Consider the following 26074-nt stretch of genomic DNA (forward strand, 5'->3'; position numbering starts at 1 on the left):
TATATTCTCATTTAACGAATGATTTCAAATTTTGGTCAATCAAGTAGGTCGTTTAGCTTCTTCATTTCGAAAAGTTTCCATGAAGAAATTGTGGTCTTGACCTTCTCGTACTTACCAATGCAGCAGATTAGTCCTATCATACCTACCGAAACGGTGTTCGTAGCATACTTTTAAGATCGAATGGTAACTTATCGACAGAGTTGATTTTAATACATACATACGTAAAGTGATGAATTTAAATCAAAGTTCAACTAGCACTTAAAGCTGTGATAACTACGAATGCATCATCTGCCTTCATATAATTTATTACTATAAACAATAAAAATAACTAGTAATTTTCTCAGTTGCACCATATGATCAATAGGTCTGTTCGATTGTACCTTTTGGTCCTGTTCGAGCTAGCTCCATTCAGCTGTCGCTGAGTAACCTTTCGGCTTACTTTAGACCAATCACAATCACAAGAAAAGCAGAGCTATAACGGAACAAGCCCAGTGGCTGACTCGACGGAAAATATGAGAAATGAGCGCAGCCGGAAGTTGTCCTCCATTTATCAATCCGTATTTATTATTTTGACCTCTTACACCATTATAACAATGTGCAAAATATGTTTGAATTAGTAATTTTTACTATTATAGCCACCCGGACAAATAAACATGCCATAAACAAAGAATAACCTCCAAATAATGTGAGATTTAGTTGATCGCTTGAGTTTTGGTTCGGTGGTGTTAATTTGAACCTGGTCGTCATACACAAACGACGCTGTCTCTTCAGTCGCTTGCCGATCGTCAGTGGAGAGTGAGGTTTTGTCGAAATGGCTGAAGTGTTCAAACTTGGTGATTTAGTATGGTGTGTATGAACTCGTGATAATACAAGTATAATTATCAAAAATAGCAAGTAACCATAAAATAATAGTGTATAATTGTAATGTTTCTCAATTTCAGGGCAAAGATGAAGGGATTCTCGCCTTGGCCGGGCCGGGTAAGTTGTCAGGCGTATTAGTAACGGATTTCTTTCACTTGCTGTCCCGCCGCTCCTACATTCCAAGCATTTTGGCGGGATATCGATAAACCGTCTTACCCGACGCGATTCCACAGTTTTCACCCTTCCACGACAGTTGTTTTTACGCTCAACCTTTTTCCCGCCACACTCGTAACCAAATTTCAAATTGGCGCGCAAAAATTGAAAATATAACCTAAATCCAAAATTTCACAATTCTAACCTTTTGCTGTTTTATCATGCCTCTATTTCTACGATTTTTCCTTGAATCGTAATTACAATCAGATCACGCTGTTTTTTTCGCAACCAAATTGGAATGTAGATATTTATTTGACTCAATCACCTGTAGTACACGTTATAACACAGCATCGGATTTCTTTGATCACTGTAATGTGCGCATGATTCTATTCTCTTCTAAACGTAATTAAAGCAACCAAACTATTTCGTTCCAATTGCATATCCATGAACCTTTCGTTCTTGCTAGATATTTTGATGAATGACTCATAGAACTTACCAATTATCAAGCATAAAATTTTCTCGGTGATGTTCCAAACTGCCTATTGCATGCAATAATAGTTCAAAACTACTTTCACAAAATACAGCGTCGTATTTGTTCAATCGCAGTTACGTGTGAATGAGGTTTGTGTATCTATTTGCGTGACTCCACATGACGATAATATCCTTATAAATGCACAATGTGTAAGATCAAATTTTACTATATAGTACCGACTATGCAAAGTATTGCATCCATTTCTATTGCGCTTCCAGAACCTTAACGATATTGAATCCAAAGAGTTACTTGATAATAACAAAACAAAATCTTTCGTAATACATTAAAATTGCGTAATGTGAGCATTTTTTCGTCGTTGGGTTAGAGTATCTTATTAAATATTATAATCTTATATGGAATTGCCTCATCCCAAAATACTATAATATTATCAAATGCAATTAGATATAATACACTCTTTTAACAGTCCATTTGCGCTAAAAAATTTGACAACTGCTTATTAACTCTCACGCTGTTTGCATGGCAGAGTGACTATATGTAAGCCACACCTGGGTCATGTAAAAATGTCAGGACGATTCCAACCATCCATTGGCAATAGAAATAGATATTTACAGCATAGTTTGTACCTCATATGCGTGTTGTTTTTTCTGATAGAAACGGAGTACAATAACTCAAATATCCTAGAACAACGGCATAGTGGAAATTGAACTCGTCCGAATTTCTGCTACTAGTATGACTTTAGTATGACTCTCATACAGTCAGTTGGAGTGTTTCGTGTATATTTCCATTTCAAATTATAAAGAAGCAAGAATTCATTTTTCAAATATCAGCACCATTTAGATATGCCTTGGGATGATAATTCAACACAAATTCGAAGCGTAATGGTTTAAAATGAATCAGAAAATTGCATTATCATAAATGCGACAATTTTACGTTATATTTTGTCTTTGATATTTTCATAAATGTACATACATGCAATTGACATTCTGGGAACTGGATAGAATTCTGCTGCTGTGTGATGATTTACATTGTCTTCATAATCGAAGCATAATTGAGAACTACCGTTTTACTGCTGCAACTTTATGATTTTAAAAGTTTTTGTGTATAGGTAATTTAACAGATATTGTATGTACAATAGTTAAATCAAAGAAAACTGTGGTTATACAAAGATTCTATCTTTTGAAGAAGGTTAAAGTTTTTTACGTTGGAGCATCTTTAGAAAAACTCGTTATTTCGCAACTCTAGGAGTGTCGGAAATCACTAAACTGCGATATGGTATTAAGAAGCTTATATTTTGTAAATTCAACCCCTTCGCAGTTACTCTGAAACTGGAAAATAGTGATTTTTTTTCTAACGTGTCGTTGCATTAACGTAACCAACTTCAACATTATTGTTTTAAAAAGTCCCACTCACATTGTACCATGCCAACTATGCGATAAGCTTTTGCAAAAACAATTCACTCATCTACGATTCAGAGCCCTTAACTGGATGATTGTATTAGAAAAAAATGTGAGAAATTTCTACGTGAGAGTTGATTTATATTCAGCATCATGTTACGAGTGTGAGATTCTTTGAGTAACGAATACCAGTAAAAAGACACTTTTGTGGAGAAAATAAATGTATTGGAAGTTCCGATTGATCAAGCTTTATCCGAAACTCAATTTTTCACTTTTGTCTGAGTTCTGATGATGAACAAATATATACCAAGATTATCCTGCAACTAGCAGATAATACAGGCGGAAAGATTCCAGGACATGACCAAACGAAACTTGGCAGGATTATTCAGGGAACTCTTTCAAATATATTCTTTGATATTTTATCATTTATATATAGGCTCCCTCCCTGGAAGCTTTTCAGACATATTACCTGCTGGATATTAACTGCTAATTTCAGCGTCATTACATAAAGTAAATACTTAGTCTTAAGTTTGCCGTTCCTTAATTTTGGATATTATAGCTTGCCAAGTTTCATTTACACTTTCAGACCTTATGATTGAGTTTTCAATCGAGCCTGAATGATTGCGAATTTCAGGTACATGAAAATAATTACTAACAAAAGTAACTCGGTTCAGTTAATAGACTTAAATGTGAGATTTTGCATTACAAACTTCCCAAATAATATAATCTGCTTATTTCTCGAATATGATCGAGAGTTGCATTAGTTTTGTTGAAATAGTCAAAGCATACAGAAATAATCAGTTTAAATAGCCCAGAATCAGTAAGTATAGAATTAATTTTGCAACTAGATAGACGATTCTCGACTCGATGTTTGTTTATTGAAATCTGATATAATCAGTCCTTTCGTCAAGTGCAAAGGCTTTCGTTTCAATGTCAGGTATCCTAATAATAATTTTCCGTAGGTATCAATGCCATCGAAGGACTTGAAGAAACCAGCTAACGCCAAGAAGAGTGCCGTTCAATGTATATTTTTCTTCGGAACAAATAATTAGTAAGTTATCCATGCAATCATTAAACACACTGGGAATTCATATTGTTCTCGCTATTTTTACCAATTATCTTATTTTCCCCAGTGCTTGGATTGAAGAAGCAAATATTAAACCGTACCACGAGTATAAGGAAACGCTCATCAAATCCAACAAATCCGGAGCATTTAAAGACGCTGTTGAGGCGATCGAAGAGTTTATTGCAAAGGGAGAGGTGAGCGCAGTCGTTTTCTAGGCTCATAATCATGTTTGTAGTAATGAATGTTACTGACTTTAAGAAAGTTTAATCTAATTGTCTAGGTGTACACTCAATAATCTTGACATAACACTCATTAATTGTATCCTAAAGGTAAATGAAGATTGGCTTTAAAAAGTATGCTTTAAATCAATTAGCACGTGAATTATTTGCAAACATACAAATCAATTTCCATCTAAATGTTTTTTTTCATTTCTGTTCCAGGTATTCGAAGATGGTTTGGATCCAGATTCTTTATTCGATAGGCTTAAAGAAGACTCGGCGATAGTGGTTGAGAAAAAAACACCTAAGATCAAGCTACGCAAGGTTAGTTTGGCAGAAAATTCATTACGCATATTGATATTTTTTATTATTCTACAACATCGCTAAACTTGATATCAAAATTTGAATTTTTATTTTTCAAGCTGATGATGATACAGTAAAAAGTCTTAATTACTACTAAAGTTATATAGAAAAAAAGTTAGAAAAACGCCAACATATAATGCATTGAAAAACTTTTTATATCATCGTATACCTATACTGTTAATGGGCACTTGACAGGTTTTGAAAACTCTGAAGTTTTACCGGTGACTCAGTGTTTTGGTTTTTTTCGTTTCACTTTTGAAGCAAGTTATCGTTTAAACTATTCATAACTTGACATGATACATAACAAATTGTGTACGCTAAATAATAATTTCGCAAACTCACACGCAACTTGTTAAGCATATCACAGCTGACTATATCAGTAATTCAAAATATGAGTAACAGTTCTTACATTTTTTTATTAATACATAATGAAAAAATCGCTAGAATATAACGGAGCAGTGTGCAGAAGTTTGTTTTAGCAATACATCATAAATTGCTAAAAAATTTCTACACAAGATTGAGAATTGAGAATTGATTTACCATCTATTTCTTCTAACTAATATCGTTGATAATAGAATGGTAATGTTTTTCAGGAGACACCAAAGACCAGAAGATCGGAAAGCAGTGGCGGAGATGGACGCAGATCTGCTAAAAAACAGCGTCGAGAGTCGAGCACCAGCAACAGTAACAGAGTGGGCAGTGTCAGTCCTGGATTGAACCATGCTTCACCTCCCAGGAAGTCTGCCTCTACGCTTCTTGACAGGCCTGCAAACATCGCCAGACCTGTAAGTTGTTCAATCATTTCTTTAATACTGCCGGGGGATGCGTGTTACTTTGAAATTTGTGAGATTCGGGTTACACTCTTTCAAAATCAAAAAATATTTCGCCAAACGAAGTTTGCCGGGTGTTCCAAAAAACGAATATCATTTTAGTGTTCGATCTGAAATTAATCTATACAGAGAAAGAGAAAAAGTTTTATATGATAAGTAACTTCACGATCATGAAATTTATAATGCTTTGATGTGAAAAACTTGACGTCAGATTCACGTCTGGAAATATAAATATCTGCTAAACTTGATAGAGAATAAAAAAAATTACTTGTTCCATGCGATTTTAAACTTTCATAAAAAATTTCAAACGCGTAAGAATCTTCTGTTGCGACAAAGTTAATTGACCGAATCAAATTCATCGGGCCGATCACGGAATTATGAAAGAGATTTTAATTCCGAATTCGAGAGCCTCATGAGTAGACGTTGCATACTGCTCAATGGCTGTCGTTCCTGAAATCATAGCGTTTTAAAATATTATCCAAAGTTGGATCAATTTCTATGACTAAAGCAATGAGATTGAGTAAAATTATTAAAATACAAATTATAAAATGAAAATATTATTCAAAGCTGATGGCTACCCTTTTTAAAATAACATATCACCATCTAAATTTATAAACAATTGACTTCGACGACTTTGGTTGAAATGTAACGTATAGTTTGGATTATAATTAAGCAAACTACTTAAAGTGACTCTGTGTGGTGAACTAACCGTTGTGAGTTGACCCCCCACCCTCAATATGAGTAGCTCACAGCACTGAATCCTCATTATGAAAGAACTCTGCAATCGAATGCAGACTGGAAAAAGAGCTACTGACTTACGAATTCGAGTATCTATATCTGCTCGAAAATTTCGAATCACTTCGGCGGCTTTTTTTTAAATTTATTTATTTATTTATTTATTTGTTTTTTTAATAAAGAATCTCCGTTTCTTCTTCAATTTTTACAATCGTATATATACACATATGACCTATGAGTACACATATATATATTCAATCCAGTTTTACTGTTAACATCAACTCAAAATAGTTGTGTTAATTTCTTAGACGTTCTAAAACGCAAGTAATCTTAAAGCATTTTGTAATCGTCGATTACACACTTTGTGTATACAGTAGAGTGTCGATTATCCGAACTAATTGGGACCGGGAACCATTCGGATAATCGAAAATTCGGATAACCGAACAGTGTGAAAAATAAGCTAATTCGTTCAATGCGTATGTATTTCAAACAGATGGAACTATCTTCTTATTCGATACGTAGTACTTTTGGTTAAAATTTATAACGCTTATGTAATAGAATATATAGCGTATAAAATATATGTATTGACCAACAAGTGTCTATACCAATATTCATATTTTATAAGTGGCAGGTGTATGTACATATTTGGTTTACTTCTTTGGAAAAAGGTCCACAATTTTCCACTGTTTTATAACGGAAGCTCGGCTTGTTATTCGAAAAACCAAGAACTAAATAATCTTTCGGACAACTGACGTTCGGATAATCGACGCTCTATTGTAAATTAATTAGTTTGCTACTAATGTTTCTATTTCGCAGATTTTCGGCTCAACTATTTCGTTATTGTTATAGATGTATCCGCGTACAAAAGAGTTAACAATACAGATGCGCTGTCGTTCTGATTGCAGACTATAAATTAACTTTGACCACTTCTGCATGTTTTTTGCACGGTTTTCGTTCACTTTCTTTTTGCTTTTTTGTATCCAATCCTCGACTCTAATTTGCAGTCATCAAATCGTTCACAATATTATTGTTATTATTGTTGTTATAAATTTAAGCCGGATAAGTCGACTTTTTCGAAGTTTTTTTACTTTACTTAACTAATTTTTGGCAATTATTTAAATGATGCAATTAAATACTGACTCGCGAAAAATAAAATCCACTCGATAGTGATCGGTGCGTATATTCTCTTAGTCTGAGATTTGGCATTTGCTACTGATCGACCTTGTATATCGTTACAAAACTGTAAATATATGTGGACGAAAAATTGACTCATTTATTTGATATACGTCGTTTATAGTTACTTGAATAAATTTGAAAACACGAATAAATAACGTAATAATATAAACACTAATTGTACATTGATATTTTATAAAATGACGATAATAACGGACATGAGATTTATTTGTTGGGGTTTGAAGTTGCGTTCAATTTTTTCCTGCTACTTTCATTCCATTATATTGAAAACATGATCCAAACTAAATTTTCAGAACAATGCATTATTGTAGTTATTGCAGTTTTGCTGTTGGATGTACAAAAAATGTTATGAAAAATTTTTCCTCGGCCATAATTCGATTCACCCCGTACGCGTTTAAATATTTCTAAATTCTATTTTAATTACAACATTCTATTATTATTGTTGTTTTCGTTGTTACCGGTTTTACAGAAATCGATTTTATTATGGAGACGGCAAGTAAATTTTCTCTGCTTCGTAAATTTCAATTTAATTCGATGCACTGTTTACAGAGATCGTCAATTTTTCATTTCATCTTCGTTGCAAGTCAGAATAGTAAATTGATGGTTCTGAATCGCTGATTTATCGAAACGAACGTATCATTTGGTAATATGCATAGCCATGCTTATCGGTAGAAAAACAACAGTCCCAATATATTAGAAGCTGACCAAACACCAAAACTTAAGGCGTATATGTCACGATAAAGTTAAAAAAAAGTCCGTGCGTTTATCGCGATATTGAATAAAGCACAAACCGCGACTCCGAAACACCCTAAACTTGCAAAGTTTGTCTTGGAATTGCTCTAACATTGCGAAAGAATGTATAAAATCCCAAAACCGCAACTGAAATAAATTAGGCACGCTGTTAAATCTGAAATTAATTTAAAATCGGTAAAGTCATTTTGCCGTTTCGATTTCCGCACATAAAAATTTGAACCAAATTTCGCGAATATTTACTGAAAATTGCAGAGAAATGACCATTTTTTTAGCGCAAAGCTTATACCATTTCTATTTTATGACCGAATTTTTAGATGTTTTTTTTTTTATACTAACAAATCCATCGAAATTCTCCAAGTCATTTCTTACAAATGAAAAATGATCTTGCACAAATTATTTCCACTACATAAATTAATTCTCTAAACCCAAAAAATCCCCTCCCTGTGTTCGCGGCACACTATATCGCAGTACGTACGCTCAAATATAATGAAAACTGACTTAAAAATCATCAAAAAGAAGATTTTTCTCAACCGCCAAAAAGCCCTGCCACTGCATTACTACTGTATTGGAGGCAAATGTTACAAAAGATACGTATTTGCCCCACATTACCTGACGATCCAACACATTGTTTCATTTCTCTTCGTCTCGTTGCTTTGTTTCCTCGCATTCATTCCGTGATCCGATTTTATCTAACAAAATTCGTTGAACCGTCAGGTGACACCGCCGTTGGACGTGGAGACGCTCTCGCAGACTTTGAAAGAGAAGAACATCCTTCCATCGACGTTGAAGTTCGGATTCCTTGGGCTGGGAATCATGGGCAGCGGGATAGTCAAGAACTTGATAAATAGCGGCCACACTGTGATCGTCTGGAACAGAACACAAGAAAAGGTACGTACCTTCGTAAATTGTGACAATATCCTCGATCGTATCCCGAGGCTAAACTCAAGTGTCGTTACTACACTTGTTTCTCGCGTTTGTTTACCGTGCCGTCTACACAGTACATCTGTCCACATTTAACGATCCGTCATCATAACTTGACCCCACTTTTCCCGTATCTTCCGCGAAGAAAAGGGGGAACAATAAATCTTTGTTTCTCTCCTCGTTTCAAACCGTAATGAGCGTAATGTTAAATTAAGGTGCAGGCAATTTGTACTGCCATCTGCAACCAGGATGGAATACAATTGTGCCGAATATATTGTCACTTTTTTCTTCTTTTTTTTTCTTTGTTGCTGTTATCGCACCCTTTTTACTTATTGTTTTTCTGTTTTCCCTACAACCGTCAACATTAATTAATACGTATCATACATTGAACGATAGCCACAATGCTTAGCGTTACGAACCTCAACTTTTGTTGCCTATTTACAACATATGAAACATGACTATTCTGGTGGTCGCGATTATCTATACTGTACTAAGTGCTTGTGGTTTCTTAATCTTATTGATAATATCTAAAGCGTCGTGTTTAGTACCGAGGAAAAACACTGAGGACCAGAACAATGACTGAAAAGTTTAGGGAATTTCAAACTTTACAGTTTATGTGAACTTTAACATTGAAAAATCACTGGTGATTGTTGTAATTTAACGATCGCGTTGACAAACACTGGGAAAATGATGCTATCCATACAGTTGTGCACGTACCGAACAGCATATTTTCATATTAGGTCTGAAAAGTATTTCGAACAATCTCTCGTTTCGGATTTTCGATGCATATTTTGATTAAAATTTTTTTTGTAATCAAACACGGCTTGGTCACTTTCGAATATGAAAGATGTGGATCAGAAAAACTTGCAAGTAAATAAATTTTTTAGTAATGCGAACTAGAATTGATGATGATACTCACAATCAGTGGGAATTGAAAATCATGAATAATGTATAAGAAAATCTGATTCAAGTTCTGAACGTATACGCGTATACTGCCAATTGACTGCTGATTGTGAGTATGAAAAACGTTCGGTATAGGTGAAAAAATAGCATGCAACGAAAAGACTAAAAAAACTTTGCCTGAAGCTTGAAAATCTACAAGAAAAGTAAACCGTGAGAAATGATCAAATGACTGAAATAACAAATTTCGGTTCTACAGCAAACTTAAATAAAATGTATTTCCGCGAATTACAACGATACTGACTTAGAATTATTCTCTGAGCGCCGAGACGAAAAATAATGAATTACAATGATAAAAACTTGTGCGAAAAAGTTACTTTTTCACGGGCGATATACGCATGACCGTTACATTACTCGCGTAGCGTTTTCACTTCCCGTAACATAAGCGTAAGTGAGGTAAGACTCACCTTACTCCGATATGGCTGGGAGGCATCCTACCGGAAAGGCTAGGCGTTCGTTAAGCCGAAACCCTGACGCATACAACTCTATCTTAACGTCGCGTTGTGTAAACTGTCTGTACTTACCATGGCGATATAAATGCAAGTAAACGCATTAATAGATGCCTCGTCGTGCCGCTGATTTGAATATATCTATATGTACGTGTGTATGCCTAGATAGCAACGGATTCTATTTCTACTTACGCATGTGTCAATTGTATAAGATTATCGGAATAACGTGACATGCCAAAGCAATTTGAAATCTATACAATTCACAGAGGTTTACGATTTCCAGACTTTGATCCACTTGGGTCAATTTTGCTTCTTCCGATCTGCTTGTAGAAAATTATCAACAATAAAAACTTAACGTTGGACAAAATTTTCTTCCTTTCTTTCTCTTTCTTTTCATCCAATGGCTTTTGAAGATATAGATAAACAAACCGCTGGTTTTCGCCAAACGGATGAACATCTTTAAAGGAAATGCGACTTCAACTTTATAGACAGTAAAACAAATTCCTTCGAAAACTTGTTGTAGTCGACATGTTGCTGCTTGTTACAGGGAGGGGAAATTAATTTCACAATACAATTCAGAAATTTTGTGAAAATACTGAACAAAACCAATCATTTATCACCTCAAATTTTTTTCTCCAAGAATTTCTTACGATTAGCTTGACGAATATATACATTTCTTTATTTATTCTGGATAATAGTTTTATCGTTGGCATAAGTTAGTTCGATTCGACAAACTGCACGTTTCGCAATTTTGTAAAACTGCAGTGAGTTCATTAGCTCGTGAATGAATCCGACACATGCAATTTTGGTACTAAAGATTTAAAATCGCTGATCGGGGGGAAAAAAATCTAAAGGAACAGAAAATAAAATGATTTACATGTCGATTTTCTTTCGTGGACAAACACCGACTTAAGTTTATTCGTGTAATAAGACACAATATACCAGAAGACGCTTTACGTTGCGCTTCTTGCTTTTATAAGAGATTTTCACCGGGTATCGAAACACAGGCCAAAGCATTTTGTGTATTGATTTGTTGTTTTTTGTTTTTTTTTTTTTTTGGCTGTCACAAAAATTAACACGGCTATAGTCTGTATCTGCGCATTCTAAAAAGACACTTTGAAAGCGTCGGTGGTTGTTTGAATTTGCCAACACAACGCGTGTTATTAAGTATACGCTATCACAACCGTTTCCGGTCATGCCAATTCAGCTGATTTGCCATCCATCCGTCTATACAATTGCTGATTGTATGACGCGCGCTTTCTAAGACTTACTAATACTTTAGTATTGGCAAAATTTTACATAGGAAGCAATTCGAGCTTAGACATTTTTGTTCTATTTATTATCCTCTCCAGTTGGTGTTAGTTTTTTTTTTGCTTTCTATTAGTTTATCCGAAAACGTTTCAAGTATCCATTTATTCTTGCAGATATACAAGTCGATGAAAAGGTCGCGATGTACGTATTTCATATTTAGTAGCAGTGAAATTAACATTTCGGACCAACAGTTCTTGACAATACTACAAGTTGTACGCCTTTAAATGATAGTTTGAGATTCAATATTTCCACTTACAGAGTACCGAAAGGGAATCAGTCGATCTGCTGGCCATTGATTGGTCATTAAAACGATCTTCTAAATTTAGGTGACGCTGAAATTCGACTTGGGGAAATGTAATTGGAAAATTTCTCTTCGTCTTGACTTACATTGTACTTGATAATTGAATTTACGTCATACAGCTGACTTTTATCGCATCCATATGTTTATTCAGAGGAAATTTGATACAACAAAAAGGAAAAAAAGGAAAATAATGAGCTTGATCAGATTTTTATTAGGTGTTAAAACGAAAATTCCATAGATTAGTTTTGGAAAAAAGAATAGGGGTTAAAAAATATCGTGTTGCGATTAATTTCACGGTGTGTAAAACATATTTACGCTCTATTGTACGTTTCTTACAGCATATTCGAGAAAACTTGAAAAGGTTAAACAGAAAAATCAACGTAGCACATATATATCGTACAGTAATATTTATTTATTTATTTATCATTCTCCCAAATAATTACGTCATTAACATGATGGCAGGCCTCAAAATTCGTTGCCAACGCACTGCGGCACGGTGGTCTTTGCTTCATTAATTACAACTATTTAACATCAGCAGGTATTTTCATTGCCTGTGTCCGTTGCAGCATAAATTTATAAAGCTTTTCTCAAGCCACGTGTGCAATCTATTGTAGTCTATTGCTCATACAAAAAAAAAGAATATTTACAAGTCGGTTTAATAATATTTACTAGCGGACATGCGACGTAAATTTACGAGATCACGTCTTCGTGTCTGCATTACATGCATAATGTTGTTTAAGTTTCATTAAGGCATCATTTAACGCATTATATATATTTTTTTTTTTTTAAATGACTTCTGAACAGCGAGAGTGAAATTATTTTATTCTGTATATTTATTGGAAATACGTATTATTTTTTGATTTTTGCATTCTCCGTAGGCATGGGCTCGCTTTTGGAATACATTCCTTCGGATAATGCACAAATTAAAAAATTGAAAATACATATATATATATATGTATACAAGGTGAACTTGTATATTTGTGTAATGCGTGTGCGCCTACCGAAGTATCGTGATAATTGACTTCACGGTTTTTCGTTGAAAACAATGATAACATAAAAATGCGTTAAATTTCCTTTGTTTTTGGTTAGATTTTCTGAAATATCTTTTCACATTCGCATTCAGTCGGCAAAGTTTGACCCATCACCTTGTATTTCAATAACAAATCAACGGGTACGATATTTTTTCTGCTTTTAATTACAATTTTACGTCTCCGATAATTGAGATGCCTGAGATCATCTACGTGCGGAATATTACACCGCAGTGTATTTTGGTATCCTTTCAGAGGCTTTATTCATAGATATAATGTAAGTGCATTCTTGTGCTATTGGGTACTTTTTTTTTTGAAATTCTTTCTCATTTCATCCGTCAGTCGAAAGTCAAAGGTCAAAATGTTTTCAAGTCGCTCGCAGCCAACTGCGTACTTTTTCGTACAGACAAACAAGTTCCAACTTATTGATCTCCGCTGTCCGGTTTCTGCACGGACTAGTATTTTTTTTTCTTTTTTTTATCCGCCACGTAGTTTTTACGTAATTCTCTTCCAGCCTACTTTCATTTTTTCAACATCTTATCTCACTAATGATACAATTTGTGACAATTACATCAAGTATTCTGCAGAATTATTAAATCACAAAACGATAATGGACAACCGTGAAATTTCGAGAGAGGAAATTATGTACAGTACAAATACTGGCATTAATCAAGGATCGTGTTGTCGTTCGTTCATTTTCCCTAATTTTTATTCAACTACAACGATATATAGTATATATGAATTCCATTTTAACAATTTTTTTTTTCCATTTTATGTTTAAACTTAATGTACTTTTATTTAGATGAGAGACCAGAATTTGTCCTCTTTAGAACACTTTTCTGCAGCACGCAGCACAAAGTATACAAACAATCAACCCATATACATATGTATCTATAAACATCTGCTAATGCTGCAACGGACAAGAAATATATATTATTAAAAATATTATATATAATATATGTAAGTTCTCACATTGAAGTCGGAGATAAATAATTTCTTCTGAATTTTTTTTCCTACATAAAATACATATAGTTTCGTTGCCTATACAATATTACATATTACAGTATTTATATTTATTCATTTATTTTTGATATTCATAGAATTTTTACTAATTTGGCTTACAAAAGATATAATTGCTCTCCGATTCGTTTATTAGACGTTGCCTGGAGTAATCAGAAAACAATATATCATGATGGCAGACAATACAGTGATGCGATAGTGATAATCAATTTCTTTTTCTTCCGTTTTTTCTTGTCGGGGGGGAATTGGTAGCATCTCCAATTTCGTGTGAAGATTTTTTCCATTGCAAATTTCCCTACAAGCTATGTAATCGGATCTCGAAGCAGAATTTTTTCAATTTTTCTTTCTCGCAATTTCAACTCGTTGTGCACGCAACAGCTTATACGTAACCTAAATAAGTTCTACCCCCGGAAGATGTAACCGCGCGTAACAATGAAGTTTCTAAAAATACCGTAAGTCACTGTACTGTCGAAGAAGTTTAAGACTGAAAGGAAACAGTTGGACTCTGGTTCTGATTTTTATCAATTCTTTTCTAATGCTGAATTCTTTCCGTGTTTTCAGCATTCTTTGCTATAGATAATCTTCGAAATGGAAAATGAAACATGTCTGATTTAGAAATCGCGTCGTGTAAACTAAAAGGAGGTAGATATGGTTTTCAGTAAGCACAAACATTTGCGATACTTGTAACACTGTGAGATTAGTCCCACGTGTACAATCATTGTATATCTAACATATCAATTAACGTACATAATTGCGTTAATTGCGATCTGCAGTATCGAGTCCATACGTATGCGAAGTTTCTAATGCATTTAAATAGTTCGCATCTTCTATTAAATTGGTGTTACTACGTAGGTATAATGGAATTCTTAATCGATTAGCTATTTATTTTTTTCGTGTATTTATATATATATATGTATACATATGCGTATATGTGTATGTGTTGAGTTTGCACACACATGTGATTTCTTGAAAGCTTAGTACAGGACCATTTTTCTCTGCCATTTGATTGTGAAACTCTGATAATTACGTATTACACCCGTTCTTATGAAAGTTGTGTAGAATTATTAGAGTCCTCTTTACGCGTACTTGCTCAAAGGAAACTAAGCCTAAATCATTTTTTGTGTAGCTTTTTTTGCCTACCCGATTTTTTTCATTGGTTCCGTTCGGTATCAAAAACTGTACGATTGTTTTTAATTTATTTATTTTTTCAATCCGTACTTCTAAAACCAACCAAATGATAATGTTGTGTGGTCTGCGTTGGCTGAGCGGCTCTGTTCATGTGACGAAATTATATTTCAATATTGTGTAATCTCGATTTCCAAAGGAACACTCCGGAGCGATAAGTCTGATAACGGATTATTAAAATATAACGTAACGTACCATTGAACGTATGAAACCATTTTTTTTTTCCCTTCTACTCTTTATTTTGTTTTTACATAACAATCTTAGGTACGCGAACAGTCCATAAAATTTTTTTATTGTGTGTGCGTGTGAGCGCGTGTGTCTAAATTTACTGTACAGTTATATTAATTAAGTATGTACGGGTGTGTGTGTTTGTATATATATATATATATATATATATGACATATAGTAACTTTTAGTCAATTTCTGGACTTTGTTGTTGTTTATTTATTTATTAATTTTTTTGTTTTTGCAAAAAAATATTATTATCAAAGCGACTGTTTGTCTTGTATACGCAGTTTACACCATTTAATTGATTTTTTACTACATATTATGTATAACTATAATTGCAACTTTCGATACTACATTGGACAAATTTTTCTACTTCACGTTACGCTAAACACGCGTAGGTATGGCTGTTATATGTATAGTTATGCTCGTTAAACGATGATAAGAATTTAATCGCACGTATTTATAGGAATTATTTTCCGATATATCACGGGAATAATAAAAATTAAACAAAAGTAGGCTTTTTTTTACCATTTTATCGGAAATATAATAGGGCGATAAATCTTATCGGTAAACTATTATGTTTTATGCTTTACACGGTAAATTTGTAAAAATAACGAGTAGAAAAGAATACGGAAATTTTGTTTTTTTGCATAATCGCGTACATATTCGAAGAATTGACATGGTTTTTTTTTTTTCAATATTCCTATCTGTTGAGTCTTGGTATTTCGAGGAGATATCAAAACTGTTGTTTTTGTATGCAAAGAGCTATAACAACAATACATCATTGTGGTACTTGATAGTATTCTCTAGATGAATTTGTCACACAATATACATATCACGATAGTTTTTTCACAGACAGTGGAATGTATCGTGATATCGAACATACTGAAAGCCGTAATTTATTTCAATCTTATAATTGTAATTTTTTCTCTCGATCTAGTTTTTTTCTTTCCTTAAAAACATTGAAGAAAAACCCATCTAAGATGGTTAACTTGTTGAATTGATTGTTTATTCAATTATTTATGTGCATAGCACAGTGAAAAAACAATCTTTTTAGGTACTTTTGCCGTATCATTTTTTCTAATTTATTTATTTATATATACATATAATATATATATATATATATATGTACTAATTTCATTATTCAATAGAACAACATACGAATTACTATATTTGTAATCGTACAATTATTAAAAGTTTAAACATCGAACTACCAAAAAAAAAAAAAAATCCCGCGTTGTTTACCAACTATGCAGCAACAAATCGCGTAACTGAAATTTCTGGAAGCCTGTAGACTAAACAACGGGGGCCCATTTTATTTTTATTTTCTCACTTGACACATAAAGTTAGCCTATATACTAAAGCAGTAAAATAGACGAAACTCACGAACGTATGCAGGAGATGGATTATTAATTTCGATATAGCGTCGAAATCAGTAAATCGAGACCCGAGGATAATTTAAAGTGTAAAGTCAATAGCTCGCTGGACACACATTCGCGTTTCCAAATTTTTTTTTGTTTGTTTTTACATGGGAATCGATTACGTTTGACGTGAGTGTATAGGAATCTTTGACCTTGCATATACGTATATGCGTGTATATATGTATACTAGGGTGGCGCCGATTTAGGACTATAACGAATTATTCATCAGACGCCCCCCACGTCGACTCGCGATAATTCAAAAAAAAAAAAATGTCTAATTTTTCCAGATTTTTATCTCAATTCTAACCCCTCCCTATAAGAGGGTGGATTTTCCTATTCAAAATACACGTGTTTCGATTATGATCTCAAAATATATTTTATGGTAAGTTAAAGCAATAATATTCAAAATGATCTGTGAACTACAGAATGAAACATTCACATCATCATTCCAGGTAATCTAGTCGAATTACAGACCCTCTAAATCTGACTTTTTTTTTTCATTTGGTGGGCGTGCAAATTCGTCTAATTTGCCTGGTATGACGATGCGAATTTTTTATCAGATAGTAGCATTAATGCCCACTGAAATCTCGCAGTTACCAAATGTTTCGAAAATTATTACGCTTACAATAAAATATATGCTGAGAATATAGCCACGTGTATTTTTAATGGGGAAATCCAACCTCCTTACGTGCAGGAGTTGTAGTTGAGATAAAAATCTGTAAAAAAAAAAAAAAAATAAAAAAAAAGAACAGAAAACTAGGGAATTGTTTTCCAATTATTTGGAGTCGATTCGGGGGGCGTCTGATAAAAAATTGGCCCGAGCCCTACATAAGAACCACTCTAACGTTTACATATACCCATGAGTATGCATATATTTGAAATTGACACTGTTATACGTGAGATACAAATATATTAAATATGTTATCTGTAAAGGTTTCATGTAGAAATCGTTTAATAGCGAAGAGTTCAAGTCATCAACAATAATACTGCATGCGGTCGGTTTTTTTTTCCAACTCGATGATAGATAGTTATAATCGATACATTGACTCTCTGCAGGATGATTATAAATGAAACTTTGAAATTGTATATTTTAATTGCGATTCAACTCTACACAAATATAAGGAGTTTCAATTCGAATAATCTGAAGAGTCATTATACTTGAACTCACATGATTCCTGTGGAATCTTTGGTAATTTTTTTCTTTTTTTTTTTTCTCGAAGTATTTTAAGTTCACCGATCAAAACCATATATATGTGGCAGCTCGTTTTTTTTTTCTTCATTTTTCACTTTAATTGCAAAATTAACATATTTTTTAATGTCTTTTCGAGGCAGAAACAACATCATTAATGTATTCCACTTCAAATTTCAAAGATTGTTCGGATCAAAACTCCAGGGTCCATACATTTATATACAAAATATCACACATGTAAAGTTTATTCTTACAAACCGTTCTCTGTGTATCGAGAATCGACTGCTTGTTTTACAATTTCATTTATTAATCTATTATTATTATTTTGTGTTGACGTTTCCAATTAATTAATTCATTCGTTTATTTATTTATTCTTCATACTTCCTTCAATTACCTATTTGTCCTCAGTTTCTGTAATGTATGGTCTCTTATTGGCACTCCATGCAAAATCCGTTTTTATATGAAAAGAACCGTCTCGCAGGTAACTGCCGCATTAGGTATTAATCTCACACTCGACTTGAACAGCATCTTCATTTCTTGCTCCTCGAATTACGTTCTCCTTTACATTTTCGCGAACCATTATTTTCTTCGTTCTTTTATTTTGTATCCGTCTTTTTTGTTTCATGTTTATTTATTAATTTTTCATTCCCACACTTGTTATTTCACCGCTCATTTCTGAGACTCAATATTGCAAACATTACTTTTCGTACTCTAATTGAAAACACAAACGAGCGCAAGAAATTGACTGAACCAGATCGAAAAAAAAAATAAATAAATAAAAAATAAAACAAAATACAAATCGAAGCTCAAAGTATATTCCTCACACCGCGCGCACATGACGGAAAAAACTTGGAAAACCAAAATAAAAGAAAAAAAAAGTAATAATAATATACCAATTTCAGTCCCTTTTCGTATCACGAATATAATCATAATCATCACAAAGTCTCCGACCTCTTCTGTTTCGATTACTACCACAAATCCATCCGGAGACAACCTTGGCACCGATTAACCGCCCGAGGATCGTATCGTCCGCGGTAACGTAATTATTACCGTCTGCACGACGTACTTCGCCCCTTTTCAGTCGTCCCGGATGATCGTCCTAGAGCCGAGTTTCCCGTGGTATGTCAGGCAGGCTGGTACCACTCGACAACAGTCCAAGGCCTTCGACGATGTCGCGTGGCTCCCCGGCCAACGCCCCCGCACTCGCACCGCGAAAGACTGGAGCGTCGGTGCCGTCGCCGCGTTCGCAGCTCGACGAGAATTTCCTCAATCCGCGAACGGGAGTTGAAAATGTCGATATATCTAGGGGCGGATGCATCGGGGGCGGAGGACCGTGTTCTATGTAATTGATATGGAGACCGTCCTGCAATCCACTGGTGGCCTGAGGGCTTGTGGAGTCTGATATTTCGGTCGGAGTATAGTAGACGCTGTTTATGTCGTCCAAGCTAGCTCCACCCTCCACCAGCTTGTTTATTTTCGCCTTGAAGTACGTGTCCATACCGGTAATGTCGTTGGGGTCGAACACTATCGAGTCACTCTTGCCGCAAGAACCGCTTCTGCAATTGTCGAGGTAAAGACTCGGCAGGTTTTCCAATACCTTGTTCAACGTCTGCTGCTGGTATTTGTAACTCTCCCGGAAACGGAGCACTTGGTGCGCGCTGAATTTACGTATCTTGTTCCGCTGGAAGACGTAATTCTCTCGTACCCAGTTCAGTTGACCCGTTGAATAATCTCGGACTCGTTTCACCTGCGCAATTCGTACACATAAAACGGGTTTAGTTGAACGTTTGTCGTTTTGCTTTATTTTCTTTGAAGGAATTCACGTAAAATGATACGTATTAAGGAAGGAAAGGGATGAGTTCGTTAACACAATTTCATGGAAGAGTAACAAAAATCAAATCTCCTCTGCGTCTGTGGAGAGAAGAAAATGAACTACAGGAACTTTGATCGATTTTACGTCTACGTACCTGATCGTAGTACTGTCCGCGAAGTGCTGTCAGATGGCTGGTTCCGTAATCGCGAATGTCTCTGATGTGACGCATCTGTCCCTCGTAGCTGTCCCGTATCCATTCGACCTGCTCGGCGCAATTATCCTTTATTCTGTGCACCTGCTGGGTGTAATTCTCCCTCAGCCTTTCTAGCTGCTGACTTTTGTACTGTTCTATATTGTCGAGCATCTGGTGTATCTGTTTGGCACGAGGCGTAACACCCACCTTCTTGCAGCAACAGCACCAACGCTCGCATCCGCATCTAACAAACAAACGACAGAAAAAAGACGATCAGTTATTAAAAAAACGAATATTTTTTTCTTTCACTTTCGGTACGGTTTTTCCTTCATCCTCAAATTATACCACATTTTACGTCCAGAGTCAGTGCGGACTCGGAAACGATCGGTAAAACTAGTTACAATGGTAGAATATTGCAAGTAAAACGTCGAACGGTGGTTATATGATTTGCCAGGCTGATATAACTGAGACGATTCAATTTTCCTATGATAGTAAAATATCTTTGAATTTAGTTGAAATAGATAAAATGATATCACTTTGATTTTTATCACCACAAACCGTTTCCCAGTCCGGATCATTTTTCTACGCTATTAATACAGGATAAAATCAAATCTTTGTGAGACTCAATAACCGAATGTATACATTAACATGTATACGGTATGACTTGAGTTGGACCTAACGTGAACTCTTCCGGGTTTGAAAGGTTGAAAATCAAATGTGTTAAAATTCCATTGTCTTTCGAATTCGTTAGTACCGGTCAAGTCCTAATCGGGTGTGAAATTTTACCGTCGATACGGAGAAACATTATCGCCCGCGATTTTTTTTTGTCACATAGCACACCGCCAGCCTCCTTTAACAATAGACATATGGAATAAATTTTAATGTGAAGCATGAGACTCGGCATAAAGAATATATTTCAGTGCGTACTGATTAGGTGTTGGTGAAAAAGTATCAACGTTATCTTTCGGTTCAGGTTAATGATATTCCACGACTGATTCTTAACATTCGTGAATGAGATTCATCCAAAAGGCGCATATACTTGAGATTTAAAAATTCGATTGCTATAGAAAGTATCCGGGCAACCGATGTTCTAAATCGCCGTTTCCACGCATACTTTTGTCTAATTACTGATTCTCCTGTGTTTCATACCGATGTACTCGTACATATGTGCATGCATCTATTATCCTTGTTGTTTTTATCCGTGTCTGAAAGTGAAACGTGCACTTGACGGGATGTGAAATGCCGCGGCAATACTCTTACACATGTGAGTGTGTTTGTGTATGTGTGTATACATGTATATCCGGTTTGAAAATGCACGTATAGAGCGTCATCGGTTCTTCGTGTACTCACTTGTTGAAAAGGTACCGAAGGAACTGTACGAACAGAGTGATGATGAGAAATCCGGCCGCGCACGCAGCGCCGACCGCGATGCTGAGTATTTTTGTCTCGTAGTAGGTGATCCGATCCATGTGAAGAGTGACGTAGGTTGTAGCGTTTGCTATGGGATTTACCGCGAAGCATTTGTAGACGCCGACGTCCTCGCGTAGCAGCCTTTCGATGTACAACGAGCCGTTATCGAGCACCCTGACCCTGTCGTCGACGGTCTTTACATCGGCCCTGTGCGAGGCGGGATGACTGACGAAGGCGTCGGGGAAGGAGGGATCCGGGTTCCAGTGGAGTATCCGCAGGCTCGGGGTGACCCAGGTTATCGAGGGAGCCGGGTTGCCGTTGAATTCGCACTCGAGGAGCACGGAGCTGAGAAGAACGTACTCGGCCGGGGAAGTGGCGAAGGCCAACGTAGGGGCTGTGCAATTGAGGTAACGAAGGGTGAAGAGCATGTCGCCGTTGTCGACGGTTTCGGTCCCGCATTTCAGTCCCGTCTCGAAGGCGGCCGTGTGCTCGTGGCTCTCGGCCCATTTTACAAACCAAAACATGCGGCAGTCGCACGCCCACGAGTTATTCGCAAGGTCCAGTTCCTCCAGAGGAAGGGACGCAAGGGAGGCCGGGAGGAAGGCGAGGTTGTTGTGCCTCATGTCGAGTTTCCGAAGAGCCGGCGTGTCCTCGAACGCCTTTGAGGCGAAATCCCGGAGCGAGGCGTTGCTCACAACGATGCTCTGGAGGTTCGACAAACCGGCGAAACTCCCGTCCCGTATCTCCTCGATTTTTGTACCGGACAATATCAGCGATTCCAGACCGCTGACCGGTTTCCATATGTCGCGAGGTATCGAGGATATCTGAGTCCTCGCCAGGCTCAGCCAGCGAAGATTGGCCAGCCCTTGAAACGCGACGTTCGAAAGATTGGCGATCGGATTATCGCCGAGGTCGAGTCTCTCCAGATTCTCGAGGTCGGCGAAGAAGCCCCGGGGAATATGGTGGATGACATTGCCGTCGAGAGCGAGGAAGCGGAGTTTGCGAAGATCGGAAAACAAATGGGAAGGCGGCCTGGTCAGCCGGTTATTCGACAGTATCAACTCCCGTAGAGCTTTGTTGGGCGCGAAGCTGTGATCGGGTAGAGAGACTAGACGATTTCCGGCGACGTTGAGGTAGCGGAGATGTTTCACCGGTGAGAATAGTTGGTAAGGTATGACGCTCAGTTTGTTCCGAGCTATGTGAAGTTCATCGAGCGATTCGAGACCCTGAAAACAGTTGTCGTCGATGCTGACGAGTCTGTTGTGCGTTAGGTTTAAAAATGTCAAATTCGCCAAAGATCTAAACACGTTGCCGGCCAACGACGCGATCTCGTTGTCACCTAGATCCAATCGCTCGAGAAGCGTAGCGCCTTGAAATGCCCCCGATTCTAAACTCTCTATGCCGCTTTTCCTCCACGTCAACATTCGCAGACGCTTTGCCGGGGTTAAAATCGTCGCTGTTATACTCGACGTTCTTACATTCACAAGGGAAACAAATCCCACGTCCTCCGACAGTCCCAGACCGCCGAAATTTCGATTCGAACACGACAAAGCCGACGTTCCGTTCGCATCGATGCCGCATACGCAACCCTCCGCGCAATTTCTCGTTGATGCTGCTGCATCGGCGGTGCCGACGATGACGGATACCGAGATAACCGTCATCAGCCAACCCCAAACCATCAGCCGCGACATCATCTATTCTTCCCCTGATACCTGCAACGTGATGGTGTCCGATGCAACACGCCTCTTCCATCTCCTATCGGCGACAGTTACTGACTCTGCGTCACCCCCTCTACCCCCTGACCATGGCTATATGTCGCCGGGATCCGCGAACGTCTTATATATTTTAGCGTTGCGAAAAAATTTTGCTTCCCTCTCCCCTCCTCCTCCTCGCAACCCCGCTCTTCCTTTGTTATATCTCCGTTTCGTTTTTATTCTTTTATTATTATTACTGTTATTCCATATTGACGGAAGTGTTTGGTTAGAATTTTAATTGATCGATTTTCTTTTTTCGAGTTTTTTTAAAATTTGAATTTATGCAACGTTAATCCCACTTGCGTTGTCGTCGATGATATTTAATTCACTGATTGTTAACGTTACCGGGAACCAGGTTTACTTCCGGTTAAATATCAATAACGCGTTTACGCCAGGTGCATTGCGAAGGTTGTGTGACGTCGTGATAAGAGGAACCGCGATATAAGATAAACTTGCATCGCATACGTGTATACTGGACGTGCATATAAACTACGATTTTATTGTGTATCAATCGAACGGCGATATGTCTCCTTTTTTTCCTTCTTTTCTTTTTATAATGTATGTTACGTGCAAACTCGACCGTCGCTCGCGCGTGTCACATGACACGCTCTTCGCTCATTGCGCCGGGGATAACAGCCGGCGGTTAAACGTGCGTCGCGTAGCCGAATCAAAAACTGACTGCACGTCGACGGCGGCGGCCGCGGCAGCACCGGCTACGCGATCATGGCCGCCGAGTCTCTCCGTTTCGCGCGGCGGCAACACCGCCACCGAACCCGAACCCTCGGAATACGGTGAGAACGGCGAGACCGACGAGCGCATGGCCGACGCGACGCCGATGCTGACGCCGACGGCCGGCGGCCGCCTTCTTCTCTCGCTTACATATGTGTATACGTGTTGGATTGTATCTATAACGCGGAGAAACGACCGACCGAACGTACTCGAAGGTACGCGATGGCCTCCTTCCGTTCAACTCTTGATTCTCAGTGAAAAAACACTGCAAACTAAATCGCTACCGGGATAGACAGAGCGATGAAAGATGAAGGGAAAGGGACGCGATATGAAGAAAAAAATAGAACAGGAAACGAGCAAACGACCCCGGGTTAGGCTAGCATATACCGTTTCAGGGGCATAGCAGCTTGCTGGAAGTGTTGCAGCTGGTCTTTTCCGTATTTCCTTCCTTTTCGTGGTGCTGGGAATGAATACATTTCACTTTCTCGGTGAAAAGGCGACGCGTGCTAGCAGCAACGGTTGCGGTCCTTTTCTCCTATCGATCTCTTTCGAATAATAACTTACATTGACGAATTTCTGAGCTGGTGTATAAGAAGGCAGGGGAAATTTTATCTAGGTGCTATAGTATGTTTATAATTTTATACCGAAACTCGACGTAGTCTGCAATTTATTCTGTTCATATGCCTGCAAAAATGTAAAAGTAATTATACGAATTTGTAACGACTATGTGGTTGCGATTTCTTTTTCTAATCAACCATATAGTCGAACTACCGAGCTGAAATCTTTTTGCGATACTCTTAGACCTCGATTAAACACGTTTTAACACAATTGTACCTGGTACGACGTTGTTCTTGTTTCTCTATAACCAACTGCACTTCTGTAGAGACTTTTTTGATTCTACCATTCTGTTGCAGTATGCTTGCAGGGGCATTGATGAGCAAAATTTTTAATAATCATACTTTCTTGTCTCCGTTATTTTCGAGATATTTCAATCGCTCTTCAGTTTTGTATAATTGTACTTTTAAATTTCCACCTCTGGTAGGTGTGCCAAACAAACACGTGGCAGCCATTTTTGCATACAGTACCCGCACGGAGCGTATGATAATATGTACATACATTGTATACGTTACCAATTTATCGTATAAGGTGATTTATTTTAACAATTATTGTTTATATTATTGCTTAAAGTTTCTGTAAAGTGACAATCTATTTTTTCCACTAGCCTTATACCCTAAAAAGAGTTTACAAATAAAATTTACAATTTGTGAATTATTACACGATTCCGCAAGCTCGTTGCGTGGATTGTTTTTTTAGAAAGGTGGCAAAATATATTTCCACACGGACATAGACAGATCTGTATAAGATATTACATTTAAATCGGTCACCTTATCGAACACCTAAAACATCACGCCAGTCTTATCGCGATAGAAGTTCATCGAAATAAACACAAGTGATTATTGTATATTTTCAAGTTGATTCAACCCTATCGTCGAAAATCAACGTTTCGCATGTCTGGAAAGCGTAGTAGTCAACGCTGGCGTTTCCTTCGGTTGAACTTGGCTAATCTGTATGTACAGGAAGTTTTGCCGAAAATTAGCAAGATTATTCACGAATGGTGGAAAAATTCTGTAGAATTATTACGTTCTTAGGTTTACCGCGCTTCATTATTACTTCCTCCTCGCCTTCAACGAAACCAACATAGAATAAATATATTTCAACTTTCGCGAAAATTTGCTGATCGAGGGAGCGATTTCTCTCGACACGACTGTGAAGACTTACAGACGGTATTGAGTTACAATTTATGTACAATCGGCATTCAATTACAAAGACTCGTATTCGCGTATTTCCTTCGTTTATGGCGTATCGTTACAGCCGCTCGGTCGAACATAAAACGAATGTTGTCTCAAAAAAAAAAAAAAAATCCCGGCACCGGTATCGTTAACATTTCGGCAAATCTGCAAACAGGAATTTGACGATGCCAGAGCCTCGTCGGTTTATCATCGTGCAAAGTTTGCGTTGCGTAACGCGTCGATAAACGGCATTTCGTACTCTCTCGATTCGGCGAACAGCTGTGTTCACGACCGAGGACAACGGAAAATAAT

At 36.9% G+C, this 26074-nt stretch overlaps 2 protein-coding genes across 2 annotated transcripts in view; one reads left to right on the forward strand and one right to left on the reverse strand.

The window, feature by feature from the left end:
- Positions 1 to 747: 747 nt before the first annotated feature.
- The window catches only part of LOC124306613 (putative oxidoreductase GLYR1 homolog), a 38536-nt gene continuing 13209 nt past the window's right edge, over positions 748 to 26074 (forward strand). Inside the window, exons 1-7 of the mRNA XM_046767406.1 lie at positions 748 to 846; positions 942 to 978; positions 3864 to 3952; positions 4035 to 4161; positions 4408 to 4509; positions 5142 to 5333; positions 8775 to 8948. Coding sequence (XP_046623362.1) covers positions 812 to 846; positions 942 to 978; positions 3864 to 3952; positions 4035 to 4161; positions 4408 to 4509; positions 5142 to 5333; positions 8775 to 8948 — 756 coding nt within the window. The 5' untranslated portion in view covers positions 748 to 811. The remainder of the gene's footprint in view (positions 847 to 941; positions 979 to 3863; positions 3953 to 4034; positions 4162 to 4407; positions 4510 to 5141; positions 5334 to 8774; positions 8949 to 26074) is intronic.
- Positions 13204 to 23986, reverse strand: LOC124306606 (immunoglobulin domain and leucine-rich repeat-containing protein 2-like). The gene is made up of 3 exons (XM_046767393.1): positions 21430 to 23986; positions 20041 to 20323; positions 13204 to 19820 (listed from the first exon to the last, which is right to left on the reverse strand). Exons 1-3 carry the CDS (start codon positions 23181 to 23183, stop codon positions 19173 to 19175), a joined length of 2685 nt encoding a protein of 894 aa, XP_046623349.1. The 5' UTR covers positions 23184 to 23986; the 3' UTR covers positions 13204 to 19172.

Source organism: Neodiprion virginianus, chromosome 6 (genome assembly GCF_021901495.1).
Source record: "Neodiprion virginianus isolate iyNeoVirg1 chromosome 6, iyNeoVirg1.1, whole genome shotgun sequence".
In the NCBI taxonomy this organism is placed as follows: Eukaryota; Metazoa; Arthropoda; class Insecta; order Hymenoptera; family Diprionidae; genus Neodiprion; species Neodiprion virginianus.

What these genes read in the sequence shown, in the direction of transcription:
- LOC124306606 (XM_046767393.1), bottom strand. Translation starts at nt 23,183, where the DNA reads ATGATGTCGCGGCTGATGGTTTGGGGTTGGCTGATGACGGTTATCTCG. An exon ending in CTTCGGTACCTTTTCAACAA is followed by an intron (nt 20,324 to 21,429) that starts GTGAGTACACGA and finishes TTTGTTTGTTAG; the next exon opens with ATGCGGATGCGAGCGTTGGT. An exon ending in GCGGACAGTACTACGATCAG is followed by an intron (nt 19,821 to 20,040) that starts GTACGTAGACGT and finishes CGAATTGCGCAG; the next exon opens with GTGAAACGAGTCCGAGATTA.